We start from the raw sequence: 14894 nt of genomic DNA, 5'->3' as shown, positions 1-14894 counted from the left end.
CTTCATCCACTTTTGTCCACCGTCACTCAGCCACATCTTTTTCTCTCCTGCTTTTCCCTCCATCCTTGTCGGGTTCTTCCTCTCTTTGTCTTTGTTACCTTTTTCCTTCCTTTTCCCGAGCCTCCTGTTGCTCAACTTTCCATGTGCTACTTCTTCTCTTGGCCCCACGTTTGCTTTCCCCTCTCAATTTTTTTAAGCTTCTGCAAGCAGTTGCACAACATTCTGCGAGGAAAAAGCTCCCTTTTTTCTCCAGCAGGCTTGATTGACAGCACCCCTTGCACGCTCTGCAGTAGTCGTAGTGTGTGTGTGTGTGTGTGTGTGTGTGTGTGTGTGTACGGGATGCATGCATCTCAGTATCGTCCTGTGCCTTTTAGAAGTTTAACTGCAGCATTTAGTCTTTTTGCAAGAGCCTGTGTTGGTATGTTTTTCTATGTGTTAGTGCTTTGGGGAAACAGAGCTACAAAAGCCAGTTTAAAGGTTGCAAAAGAGCTTTCACACTCATTCATCTGTGGACTTCAAGCGCATGTGCATGCACGTACACACACACACATACACTCACACGTGCATGCACGCACACGCAGGGGTTGTGTGTTGACTTAAGAGTTAATGAATGGATGATTGAGGGCTGCAGGGGTTGGGGAAAGCAGTGCCGTGGAAACAACCCCTCTTTCCCAGGAAGGGAGCACAGAACAAGAGTTAGAGACAAAGAAAGGGATGGAAAATGAGTGTCTCAGAGGCAGAATGAAATTCAGAGTGTGTGTGTCGAAAGCTCAGGGGGCTGTGGGGCAAACTACTTAAAGCAGAAGCATTTGAAGCCCCTAATAAAGCAAGTAGCATGTACTTGACAAGCACCCAAAGGGAAAGAGAGAGGGAGAGAAGCAGCTGTTGGAGGAGGAGAGTGAGACAAAGAAGGAGCAGGGGGCTGTCCTTACTTGCTCTTCACTGAGAGGACTGTATGTGGGAGGAGGCAGAGAGAGAGCTGGAGAAAAGAAGGGGCACAAGAAAGAAAAAGAGCAAGCAGGGAGCAAGCAGTATGTGTGGTGTGTGAAGGAGAATACATCTGAAATCCTGTGAGTGGTTTGCATAGTTGCAGGCAGCCTCTTCACCAGCCTCTCCTGCGCTGCACAACCTGGGCTAAGGGACCATGCAGCAACCCTGGACTCTTCCCTGGCTCTGTGCTCTCCTGCTGGGGCTGATGGGGTTCCTGGTGTCGGGCTCAGACTTCCAGCATCACAAATACGAGGACATGGTACGAGCTCTGTTTGCAGTGCAGAGCGAATGCCCCTACATCACGCGCATTTACAGCATCGGGCACAGTGTGGAGGGTCGCCACCTCTATGTCCTGGAGTTCAGCGATAACCCGGGCAACCACGAAGCATGTAAGTAACACCTGATCCGTTGTTTGACAGCCCAGTGACATGCTGTACAATGATTTCATGTTGCATTTTATCCCAAAGTGGATAATTGGCAGAAAACGTGATGGATGGAAGTAATTTAACAGCTTAATAATTTAATCCCAACTCCTCAAAAAAAGCTGATAAACATCTGCAAATGATATTAATCTATGATAGATTTCGAATGCACAACCTGTGCTACTGGCTCCTCATCTGTCTTGTACTTTTTGCCACACACAATGAGAATAGCTGGCAGGAGACTGAGTCTGCAAGAGGCTTCGGTTTTGTCTCAAGCTTTCGATTTTGCCTTTATGAAGCCGAACCACTGTGTGACTTAACAGTGAGGAGGAAAAGGTGAAATTATCCCGAAGTGGGTGCTTTGAACATCACTGGCTGTAAACTGAGGAAAACTCAAAAGTGAAAACAAAAAAAAAAGGAAAAGAAAGAAGAAAGTGAAAGAATCAAGTCAACATCTGTGATTCATTTTGATTTTTCTTTGCCATCCGACCACTGACAAAATGTAGCAGATGACAAACAGAATCACTTTGAGTCATCAAGGATTTAACCCTGAATACACTCCCACAAAAACCACTGAATCAGCTCTTCAGGTATTTAGTTTGCAGCTAGTGTATGATTATATCCAATGTTTGCATTGGAAATTGGCCAAAATGTCATATCAAGGAAATGCTGTGGAAGATTTTTCCATTCTTGCATTTAAAAAAAAAGCTTGACAACTGAAGGCAATGTTTTTTTGGCTCCAGCCAAGCCTGCTTTTTTTCTGCGTGTTTGCATACTCGGAAGCTTCCTTCAGTAGAATTGAAGGATGTAGGCCTGTTCTGTCGCAAGGTGACCGAGGGTGAAAAACAGGAACTGAACACTTCATGAAGGGGGAGTGACCTGAGGTGTAGTCTGGGTCAAGCCTCCTGCACTCTGTACGAAGTTCATGCGTTTCACATACTGCTGAATGAGTGTGTGTGGGTTTTCTTTCTTTCTTTTTAAACTACATGCTGGAGCCAGCGCTGTTTTGTGAACTCATGGCCAGTTGGAACTGTGCTAAAGAAAAAGAGGGGAGTTGCAATGCCCAGCATGCCATTTGGATGCCTGAAACAATTAGTGAAGGGCGCTGATAGATTTGAAAGTATCAATGACGAAAAAAAACACAAGCGCTTATTCTTTGATGTGATGGTTTTAGTGTCAAATTTAGCGCAAATTTGTATCTAGTGTTAAGTCATAAGTCTGACCTCTGGCAACCGTGCTTGGGGTTTTTTTGCTTCCCTCAGTAGTGATTAATAAAGGGATCCTCAGGGGGAAGAAACCCTGCACAGAGAGCAAGGCTGAGACATTGGTGGCAAATACACATAACTCATCCAGATAATTCAATCAGCACAATTTCCAGAGCTTATGTCTGTAAGAACATCCTTATCAAGAAATTTCTGCGACTGTGGCGTCCTGCATGTGTTTCCTCAGGCCATCTGTTTTAAATGTGGTACTTGACAGCTCTGTGTGGCTTTTTTCGTAACTTCATGCCCCCTCTGCTTCTCCACTCCCTCCCCAGTGGAGCCCGAGTTCAAGTACGTGGGCAACATGCATGGCAACGAGGTGCTTGGGCGTGAGCTTCTCATCAAGTTCTCCCAGTTCTTGTGCGAGGAGTACCGAAACAGAAACCAGCGAATCGTGAGGCTGATCCACGACACGCGCATCCACATCCTGCCTTCCATGAACCCCGATGGCTACGAGGTGGCTGCCAGACAGGTAATTTGAGCTTTAGGCTTAGACGTGCCAAAACAAAACTCCCTCTGGGACGTCTCTGGCTGTGTTTTTTCAAAGAAACCGTCCCCCGTGCAAAGAAGAAGAAAAAAAAATCTATATTTTCTTTTCCCTTGGTTTTGTTCTTGGCAGTGGAAATATTAGAAATGTTGAGGTCCCTGAGTGAAACTAAACACCTGCGAGCCACACAGCTCAATCCATCTGATCTTTTAGGATTTTTAAACAAATACGTGTGTGTGTGTGTGTGTGTGTGTGTGTGTGTGTGTGTGTGTGTGTGTGTTTGTGTAAGACGAGCGACTACGAGTCAAACAGTAGTTGATGATTTTTCTCCACCGTTTGCTTGCGTCTGTAATAATCCCATCTATCAGCTTCCCAAGAAAGCCCCTAACTTTGTGTCAGGGGTAATTATGGGCCGTGAAACAACTGATACACACGCAGACTGCTGCAACACAAATACACACACAGTCTCTTGCTGGCTAATGATATGTCCTGAAGCGACCAGCTTCACATGACAGTCCCTCTCTTTGCCACTCAGACGACACATACATACTGCACTGTAATTAGTTGCGTCAGCAGATGTTTGGGTGCAGCAGCATCTGTTCAAAAACGGCAAGGCAGTTTCATTTTAAAGCATCCTTGGCGACTCAATGTTGTGATCAAGCTTTTAGGGAAAAAAACAACAACAAGAAGAAATCTTATCAGAAAATGTAAGCTATAGACACCAACACACAGGTCAGTCAGCTCTTTTGCAAAGTCTTAGAAAGTCTCACACTGAAATACAGAAGAAAGTCAAACCAATCAAAAAAGAGCTTCTTAAATTGCCCCCTTGCTTTACTTGATATATAAAAACATATAGTGACATTTAAGATTAAAGGTCCAAGCTAAAGATGCAAACAAATAAGAAAATTTCAAGGCACTCATAAAATAAAACAAGTCTACAGTTAGTGATGCCCCTGTGACGCTGCATTTATGCAAAACAGACCTTTTAACTAAACTGAAATGTTAGCATCCTAACATGCTTGCAATGACAGTGCTAACTAATTCGATGTTTAGTTGGAGTATTGTTTACCATGCTCACTGAGGGGGAAAAGCTGTTCCCTTTAAGCCAGCTTTCTTCTGATTGCCTGTCCCTTGCATCCAGAAGGCATAACAGCAGGTAGGAGGGGCTTCTGTGCCCACAGCAGGTGTATGACATCATTAAGATCCAGCAGTAGAAAAAAAAACTGCCTAAGAGTGAGAACTTGAGCTTTTTGCTTAAAGTGCTTTGACTTTGGGTACTTTTAATCGATTGTGACAGTCTATCTGTCCGGCTGTTAGCACACTCAGTACCATGGATTTGTTGCACGGTCTTAAAACTCCGTTTTGGGAAAAATACTTGACTGTTGTTGCTCTATAGATAGCCTCTGAGGACTGGGGAATAATAAATTCAGCTTTGTTTTACTGCTTCCGAGAAATTGGAGCTCATAACTTGACCTCAGGAAACCTTAACGTCACAAGCCAAAATATGATCATTTAATCATTCTGGTGGGAAAGAGCAAGATTACTCACCAGTTTTAAAAAAATGTTTTTTTTGTGATCTGTGCATCAACAGGGTCCGGAGTTCAACGGTTACCTAGTGGGTCGAGGGAACGCCAGAGAAATCGATCTAAACCGCGACTTTCCGGACCTGAACGCGCTCATGTACTACTACGAGAAAACCAAAGGACGAAACCACCACCTGCCCCTCCCGGACAACTGGGAGCATCAGGTCAGTTCTGCTGAATACAACTGAAACCGTTTGAGGGTGTACGTGTGTGTTAAAGTGTCCATGTGTGTACGCAAGTATGTGTGGCTCGGAGCATATGTGGGTGAGAGAGAAGGAGGGAGCGAGGAGGAGGATGGATGAGGGCATTTATCATGCTCGTGTGAGCGTGTGAGCGAAGCTGAATAATGAGCAGCTGTAACATAGTTGGGTTATCTTGGCTTTAACTTTGTTGACATAAACAAATTCATGAGATCTGCACTGGATGAGATTCCAGTGCCAGCTGTGTCTCAGCTAAATAATAAAAAAGTCCATATATTTAAATGTGAGTAGACTCAGGAGACTCCTTGGTCGGTCCTCTGTATCATTTTGTGACTTTTTTCTGCGTGCCTGTATAGCCTAGACCTGTTTGCTTATCTTGCACATAGCAGGCTATGGCTCTTAGCATAGACACTGTGGTTGCCCTCATTTGTATTTGGAGTCTTTGAAATATGAAACAGGTGGGGTAACTGGCAACCTAGCTCCGCAAACTGGAACAAACTGGAACAAAAGCGTTGGTAAGTCATATTAGTTTGCATATTTCTTTAGATGCTGGAGCTGAGAAAACACCCCAAGAAGAAGAAGCAACCCCCCGCCAACAGCCTTCTTCTTCTCTGGGTCATAACATGTGATTAACTATATGCACTGTTTATGAGGACTTTGAGCCTCAGCTAAACATTTTTTGGTTTTCATCACCATCATGAGAAGTTACAGTGAGCCACTCTGCAGCGTCAGAGTGTAACTGTTACCCTGAGGCACTGGCTGACTCCTCACTTTGCTGCTACTTTACCCAAAACTGTCTGCACATTGCTATGTCTGCACTATAAAAGTACAGATGCTCTCTACATAGAATAGACACTATATAAACCTGCCACACTTACACGGTGACTGAGACTAAGGAAGAAAAATGTGCCTCAGAGTTTCGGCGTAAGCAGCAGAGTTCAGATTGGCTGTGGGAGAGACCTGGCTTTATTCTGGGTGATTGAATGGCCTTTGTAGCGCAATGTGTACTTATTTCAGATCACTGAAGTGTAAAATGAACAGTGGAGAGTAACATGAGAGTGCGTGCTGTCAAACAGTCCACTAGCCTGCCAAAAAGTACATTTTAACTATTAAGGTCAGATCCTTGGGGGTGTCTCAACTGCAGCCTCCAGTAGGACTGTTGTTCATAGTTTCCTTGAAAAATAAAATTCCTCCCTCTTAAGGACAGTCAGTTTTTATTATAACTGCTAGATAGCTTCATGTTTTGAGAACTGAAATATGAACCTAAAGTTGATTATATCTTGAACCGTCCAAATTAAAATACCTTTAGCTAGATTTAGTGATAGACTCTAAAGAAAAGATGGATATAATCCTCGTAGAAGTGTCTTAAACATACATTTAAACCCTTCTTCTTATGGGGCGTCCCAAAAAGAATTCAACTTCACCGACTTACGTGCACGTGCGGAGGAGGGGCGGGGGTATTTCAGCTGTCACAGGGCAAGAGGTGGGTAGAAGCCTACGAGAAAATGACCCTCATTTGGTTTATGACCTCAGTGTTTTCCTTACGCATTTATGGTCTCACTTGCTTATGTCAAGTCTTATTAAATATAACATGTTCACTTTGTAAATTATTTATTAGGGGGGAAAAATGAAACAGGGTATGCTTTATGACAGGGTGTCAAACATAAGGCCCAGGGGCTAGAAATGCCCAGACAAAGACAAGGGTGTAAATTTGAGACTTCTAACTGTATTTTTGTAGTTTTAAATTGCAGCTTTTCCTATTAATAAAGCCCTTCACATGGACATTGATGCTAGCTACACTAATACAGTCACAATCAACTATAGACATTTCTGTTGGTCTACAGTAAAAAAAAACTAAACATTTTCTCTGAATTAGTCGTGATAGTCTGTTCTGTATTTACAGGACAGTCTGAGCAATGAGCTACCGAAACCTTTTCTGTAATTTTACACGTTTAATTCTTATAATTTAAAACCAGAGTCGTGCTGATGAATTTCTTTAATTTAATACAGTTGCATGTTTGTTACCATGTCAGAAAAACTGAGGTGAATTCTTCTTTGTCCTATATTAAGATATCTCATGGATTAAAGGTGTAGTTTACTTCTTTATACTGGCAGAAATGGAAGTTTCACTGGTCCAGTTAAACTCAAAGTGAGCTGTATATGGTCTGTGAAATGAAAAATTTGAATGAGTTTGATATCTCGGCTTTAATCCAGTTGCCAAGTGGATTGCAAGCATGCAATGTGCTTGATTTCAGTTTATGAGGAGTAAATATTATCCTTTAGGAAACAAAGAAAGTCATATCAGTGCTTTAAAATGAATGCGTGATTGATTTCTCTTCCCTCAAAATAACTCTTTTCAGTGTTTTAAGCAGTTTTGACAGGGCATGTCATTACAGAGAGGTGGTTTCAGTATAGTTTTCTTTTTCTTTCCCTGTCGCCACACCACTTTTGTTCCCAAGCAAAGGTGGAAAATTTTATTTTTTAACCTCTAACTGCAAAACCAGAGAGCCAGGGAGTCTGTACATATGACTGTCTCCTGATGCAGAAACACAAAAGGGTAACTGTGCTTGTCTTACAACTGCTTTATTTATGCTGGTCAGGAATACATTCTCACATAAAGCCTCAAGCCCTGCAGGCTCGAGAATGCAGCTTTTACTAATTTAGCTAAGTGATGAAACTTTCTTCACTGGAACAAGTGCAAGACTAAACTGAGATGTGCTAAAATAAGACTGAGAACTGGGCGGCAGCACATTTTCCAAGTTTCACTTTCATTTCTCTTAGAAATACCTTATTTACAGAGTCCCCGAAGAGCCCGACATAAAACAAGGCTCCTTTTGCAAAAGTATCCACTGACATTTGACTGGCCTCCAGAGGACATCCCTCACCCAGTGTGAAAACTAACTTCAGACTGTCAGTGATCCTATAAGTGATCCAGAATGTTTGATTTGCTTCTCTTTGCATTTAATATGGGGTAGTATCCTCTGTTGTTAGTAGAGCTCTGCGATATGGCCGTGTCTGTCCTTCGTGTGTAACCCTACACCGCGGTGACAGCCCTTATTTCAAAGGATGCACAAGTATATATAAAGATCTACCGATAATAAATTCCTGCCGGCGTTCAAAACGGGAGCCAGACCTCTTGGTTACAGCTGCTCTGTTCAAGGTCACTGGGCTCTGATCAGCTTGATTATTCTTGAACAGAGTCAGACTGTGTTTATTGTCCTACATACCATATTCAAGGAGAGGTATTACGCCTCGTCTCCAAACGTGATAAATGGCTCTGAGAGTGTGAGGAGAGTTAACGCTGACAGAGAAAATAAATGGCAGCCCCAAGTGGAATTTCAAGGTCTGCAGCAATGCAATGGAGATGCCATCTGGCTGAGGCTGATCCCGTTCATGCAGAATTTGATGAATTAATTAGCAAAAAGATCAAAAACCTTTAAATCAGTTTGCATATTATGAATTATATGTACACGTAACTGTTGTGTTTCCACTCCTTTGTTGCTAAGTCCAGCTTCAGTTTGTGAATTTTGTATATTCTCATTAAATTTATCATTAACTGAAATGGTTGGTATTCTTTAACCATGAAGCTAACCATGCCTGATGCATTTAGGAGGAGCTAGGTGAATCATTAAATGTGCTTGAGCAAAGTAGAAGATTCTTTAAACTCTAACCATTTTTGCAAAATGATTAAGTAAAAAAGAAGAGAGAAAATATGTCCATAAGGCAAAGCCAGAGGAAACCGGGGTTTGTCCAGATAAGCAGCCAACCAGAGAAGCCAGCAGCTTTGGATGAAAAGAAAACCAGATGTCAACCCGCTGATGTTGTTTGGGAAATATCTCAGGTGACGTAAAGGACTGTATGGGATTCTGCATTATAACTTATTTGATGATTTAGAGACATTTTGACAGGTTCTCAAGTGGGATTAGATTGTTTCATTTGGGGAATTGGAATAAAGATGCATGCACGTGGTCCTGCAAGTACAGTAAATCTTAAATGTCCTGCTTCTCATCCTCCCCAGGTTCAACCAGAGACTTTGGCTGTGATTAAATGGATGCAAAACTACAACTTCATCCTGTCAGCGAATCTTCACGGAGGAGCCGTGGTGGCCAATTACCCCTTCGACAAGTCGAGAGATGGCCGCATTCGAGGGCGGACCACCTATTCGGCCACGCCTGATGACAAGATCTTCAGAAAGGTGCGTGACAGATTAAAATTTCCAGATGTGACACACATCTCATACCGTCACTGCCTGTTGTGTGGGTATGAAAACACGTGGATGAATGGGCCCGTGTCCTTTTGTGTGTGATGACAGTTGGCGAGGACCTACTCATACGCTCATGGCTGGATGCACAAGGGCTGGAACTGTGGCGACTACTTTGATGAGGGGATCACCAATGGGGCCAGCTGGTACTCGTTGTCCAAAGGTGAGCAAAACGTCTTCTCCTGAGCAGAAGGGAAGACAACAGAAATGCGTAGTAAAAGCACAAGAGACTCACTTGGAGCAGTCTCTAAATTATTACTGAGGCTGGCTTTCGTAATTGAATTAATCGTAATTGAAACTAAATTATTTACACGTTGTTTACATCTATTTTTGGCCAGTGAGTCTGCATCTGGATTTATATTATGCTGCTTTGGCACCACAAAAGTTAGTGCTGTAGCTCAACACCAACAACACTAACTGTTGTCCTGACCTCTTAGGTTTCCAGAGAAGTACTGGTTGCCGACATTCCAGTATGTACAAACTCATAATATAAACAGCTACTTAGAAAATAAACTATTACACCCCCCAGACATTTTGGAATTTGAAAGCCAAAGAAGATAATAGCTAAATTATCAGTTTCAATGAAAAATGAGCTGAAAAAATGCCCCGCCACACGAGCACACAGTCCTCCATCCTATGTACAAAACACATTGTTCCTTGCCTACATGCAAAATTTCCATGTGCTGTGGAACAAACGCTGTAATTCTCCTGCTAAAGAAAGACAAGACCATCTGAGTGATGGCTTCCTGCTGTCATTACCTTCAGCATGAATGAAATGCACTGACTGGCTCGCAAGGCATGCTTCTCCAGTGTCATCATGCACTGGGTCTGCGCTTGCCTTAAACCCCCTTACCTCTTGCACACTGCCAGCTAGCAGTAGAGCGGTGGACAGGGGGTGTAAAAGGCACCCATTCAATACGATCCGCACCATCAGCAAGCAGTGTGCAGCACTCTGAAAAAGTCTTGAGTCACCTCTAATTTCTTTATATTTTGCTTCCAGGAAGCCAGACCTTGAGCAGTAGTTCTCCAAGCTTTCTGAAGGTCTTTCAAAGTTCTTCTTTAGACTTTTTATTTTTAGTGGAGTCTGTGGACCTGAACATTTTCAGTTGACTCCGTTTTTTTTTTAATTTGATTTTTCTAGCAATTATTTATTTCATGGTCCAGGCTTTAAAGGGTTAAAGTCTACAAGGCAACCTTAGTGGTGACAATTCCTTTTTTTCTTTAAGTAAAGGATCCTTTAAATTTTAACTAAGGTGGAGAGGACCTCGCCTTTTAGTGAGGTTGAAACGAATCATACGGCTCAGCTGGCCTCCCCACCGCTCTTTTTTGTGTGTAAAATCCCATAAACTCTCTATAAATGGAACTGAAGCTTGAAGAGAGTTTTGAATTTTGTGAAATTTCTTGTTATAGCTGAAAATATGCATTAATTAAACCTCCTCCTCCATGCTGGCAGAGACCCTCTCAGGAGTCACACAGCCTTAGGCGCTCGCACGAAACTTAAACTCCTCACCCTCTCATGGTTCGCTTAAAGGCTGGAAAACTTGTGTGCTGCTTTTTAATGAAAGCTTCCAGTAATGCACTGTTACAGTAATGAATTCTTGGAAGTTAAAAAATACCAAGTTTATCCAACTCTCTGGGCATATATTCAGTTTCAGCTCGGTTAATCTGCAACTGCAACAATAACAATCCCCATTTCTTTGATGCGTAAGTCCTGATCCAGGCTGCTCTGGTTTCTCCTCAGCACTGTGAGTCTGATGAGCTTTTCACTTGAGTCATGCGAGCTTTTGAACTGACTGAAAACGCCCAGAGTCTCACTTAGAAGCAGCATGCTATGTTTATTTTACCAGGTCTTTATGCTCCAAGTGTTATGTCAGGGTCTGTGGGGTTACATATGAACCTTCCCTCCCTTCTGGCTCCTTGTACATTTGTTTTTGATGAAAAGTGGAGCCATATTGTAAAGCCAAAAACAAAAGGTTTTTTTTTTTAAAGCAACTTATACTCCTACAATTTTGAACAGCTTCCTCAAGAGGCAAAGCGTGGTGGAAAAAACACTTTGAATCTATAAATATAACTAATGTGTCCTGTTGCAAAGACCTAGAAATCTAAAGTGAAGAGCCACATTAATACATTTATTGTCCTCCTAAAATATTTATCTGTGTTTCAGGCATGCAGGACTTCAACTACTTGTACACCAACTGCTTCGAGATCACTCTGGAGCTGAGCTGCGATAAGTTTCCTCCGGCATCAGCACTGCCGAGAGAATGGCTGGGCAACCGGGAAGCGCTGGTTTCATACCTAGAACAGGTTTGTACATGACGAAATTTGGCAAATCAGAGTTATACTGAAAGAGTATTTAATTTATTGGAGCTCAATGCACCACACATACACACTATTACACATAAAAACCCAACTGCCAGGAGTCGTGAGTCTGCTGCCCTGGTGTCTTGTGAATATTGGCAGTCGCCTCTGGGATAAAGTGACCAAAAAATTAGATGCGTGAAATTCTGTGTAATATGAGTAATCTGACTTTTAACCTTCTTCGAGGACGGAACAAGGCCGTGGTCTGAGGACAACAACATGTCCTTTATTCCACTGAGATTCAAAAAGCGATGCTTTGCCACTAATAATGTTTCTGTAAGGGTGGGCCCCCAGTTGCATACATTTTTTGCAAAGCACTAATTAAACAAACTAAACTGGGCCTGCAGATGCTGTTCTGATCTTTCTTTAGCTGCTGAACACTGCTGAGCCTAAGGAGTGTTAATTAAGTCTGAGGTGTAGAAATGTAGCTTAGGATTCCTTCATATTCACTCGTATTTATTAGCACATACAGTATTTTCTTTAAAAAAAAGATATTATTTAAAGTATATTCAAGTATAATCTTTCTCTTGTAAACATTAAGCAATAATTTTGAGCAAAATGCAACTGAAATGTATAAATAATTAATCATTTGGGAAAATATGTTTGGTATAAACTGAATGTATACTGAGAAAGTAAATTTAATTTGAACAGATTCCATTAAATCTAAAGTTTTGTAACAAATTGTACATGCAATCAAATCACTTTAAGTCAGTATTTCAGACTTTAGGTTTCAGGGTTTTGAGCGTATGTGCTAATAAACATGAGCAAGTGCTGAAAGCTTTGAAGAAACTTTCTGGATGAAGTCAAATGTCTTCAAAAAACTTAAAGAGGTCCAGTCACCTTCCTTTTTTAAGTTCTTAAGACTACAGACAGCTTTACACATCAAACAGATGATAGGAATCCAATTTCCAAACCTTAGATTTTATTAAATATACTTCAATATTTGAAGTATGTACACGTTTTGTCTTTTCTCAGGTGCATCATGGGATAAAAGGCATGGTGTATGATGAAAACAACAACCCCATCAGCAAAGCAGAGATCTCAGTAGCTGGCATCAATCATGACGTGACCGCAGGTAACAGGGACTTTTGGTGTATATGTGGTTGTTATTTTTTTTTCTTGATAGGTGTGGAAGCTGGATTTATAGTGACTGATTGTCTAGTGTCCCAGCCAGTGAAATAGAAGACCAGTGTTTGATAACATCCGGTGTCAGTCTGTCATTTCAAAATGAGACAAGGACACATACTGCATGACTAATGGCAGGCACTAACAATAACTTCTGCATGAATCGAATGCCTCGAGCAGCCAGAAGTCGACTTTGAGTCTCAGTTCCATAAAAATATGATCCTTTGGAAATAAACCAGAATGAAACAAGACGCAATCTCGACAAGACTTTTAGCGATGAACTAAATTTTAGTATGATATCCAGATTTTAAAAGTGCATTCAATCCTCACACGCAAAAGGACAGTCGAGTGCATCTAATGGTGCGGTGTGGAAGTCAAGCACAGATATAACGGAGCAAGTCATCCTCTACTGGTCAGTGGTGGAAATGCAACGTGAGAGAAATTAAAGTCACCTATCAAGACACTCACCAGCCAGTTCAACAGGTGCATCTCGCTAGTACAGGGATAAGCCCCTTTTTTGCCTTTAGAACTACTTTAATTCTTCATGCCACATATTTAACAAAGTACTGCAAACATTCCTCAGAGGATCCATATTGGCATGATGGCATCGCGTAGTTCATAATCAGTTTCCAATTTGGCACCTACAACTTTCTTTATTTAGTGTGAATTATTTTTTTATGTTAAAAAACTACCGTCATTGTCGACATATTGGTGGCACTCCAGGAATATGTTTAATTAAGATACAGCGACTGTACGAGTCTCATAATTTTCCTTACATGTGCTCCTTCAGGAGTTGATGGCGACTACTTCAGACTTCTGTTGCCAGGCACTTACACTGTAACAGCCTCTGCACCCGGTTACCTCCCTTTCACCAGCACTGTCACAGTGGGACCAGCTGAGGCCATACAGGTTGGTTTCTGCTCGTATGGTTGGTCTGACCAAACTTGAGGTTATTGTGTGGTGTCTGTGTTTTTATGTCTACTAAATAAACTAACTCACACCTTTTATTCCATCTGGTCCCTGACAGCTTCATTTTTACTTGAAACCAGCACCAAAACAAAACCTGAAGGTGAAGCCGCACCACGGCAGGAGGAACCTCTCATCTCCTAAAGCTCCCTTGAAGCTTGGCCCAAGATGAGGCACGGACAATCATTTAGAGGGCACACAGTCATAAACAAATACACAGAAGAGCTCGTACAAAAAACATACACATGCATACGCATATGAATTATGTAAATGATACACAACCTTAACATACCTTTGTAGTCCTAGCGTCTATTTCCTTTTTGGGTTTTGTTTTTCTGTATCAAGAAACTGTTGAAAGGCTGGTGTATTTATCCAACAGTTTTAATTTGTATGAACACAGCTAGCCTGTATTTGTAAAGGATATTTTTTTGGTTTTGATTACAATAATTTGATGGTAAGTGAAAATGAAATTAAAGAAATGTTTTTACCATCTGTATTTAAGACTTCTTTATTATTGCTGGATTATTGCTCTGAAAAACAGGGAAATTAAAAAAAAAACGTGTACTCAGGTACACATTTAAAGCATATAATAGATATTAATACACTGATTTGCTGAAATGGACATTCATTTTTAAATATTTCGCATTTAATGATTTCAAAATATTTCACAGAATTGCCTTTTTCACATTATAAAATACTTAATTGGCCTTTAGACTTGATCTTAAAGGTTAATATTATTTACCTTTTTTGGTAATAACAATTCTTTTTAAAAAAAATCAATGTCAAGTGAGTCAAAATGTGAACTCAAAAGTAAGAAAAATGACAATAGAACACACAGTAAGATGAGGGTAGATTATGACACAGACAAATGAAAACACAGGGCTTAAATACACAGAAGGAGAGACAGACAGAATGGGAGACAGGAGGGAAACACAGCTGGGGCAAATCAAGGCTGACAAGTCAAAGGAAGCAAAACCAGACACGTTAACATGAGATACGGACTTTCAAAGTAAAACAGGAAACACAGACTGAACTTACAGACGGACTCACAAGCAGACACTGCAACAGAGGGAACAGAGACTGGGAGCATGGCAGACACAGACACCGACTGGACACAGAACAGAGGGAGTATGGAAACCCAAACTTAAGAACTACAAAATCATAAACCAAGAAGGACCGGGGAAAATACAAAACAGAAACCAAAACAGAAAAACAGAAACCAAAACCTTCACAGTAATAA

At 41.4% G+C, this 14894-nt stretch overlaps 1 protein-coding gene across 1 annotated transcript; it reads left to right on the top strand.

The window, feature by feature from the left end:
* The first annotated feature begins 948 nt into the window (after positions 1–948).
* On the top strand, positions 949–14150 carry cpn1 (carboxypeptidase N, polypeptide 1). Its single transcript, XM_086303698.1, has 9 exons — positions 949–1379; positions 2950–3146; positions 4753–4908; positions 8963–9139; positions 9257–9368; positions 11370–11509; positions 12539–12638; positions 13479–13597; positions 13716–14150. The coding sequence occupies exons 1-9, from the start codon at positions 1145–1147 to the stop codon at positions 13824–13826; spliced, it is 1347 nt and encodes a 448-aa protein (XP_086159824.1). The 5' UTR covers positions 949–1144; the 3' UTR covers positions 13827–14150.
* The last annotated feature ends 744 nt before the right edge of the window (positions 14151–14894 follow it).

The sequence above is a fragment of the Aulonocara sp. 'chitande type north' Nkhata Bay genome, linkage group LG8 (genome assembly GCF_057382095.1).
Source record: "Aulonocara sp. 'chitande type north' Nkhata Bay isolate Kocher_YH1m ecotype deep benthic linkage group LG8, A_spYH_male_GT1.1, whole genome shotgun sequence".
NCBI lineage: Eukaryota > Metazoa > Chordata > Actinopteri > Cichliformes > Cichlidae > Aulonocara > Aulonocara sp. 'chitande type north' Nkhata Bay.
Note: the sequence above shows the minus strand (reverse complement) of the source record. Positions and strands in the feature narration are given on the sequence as shown.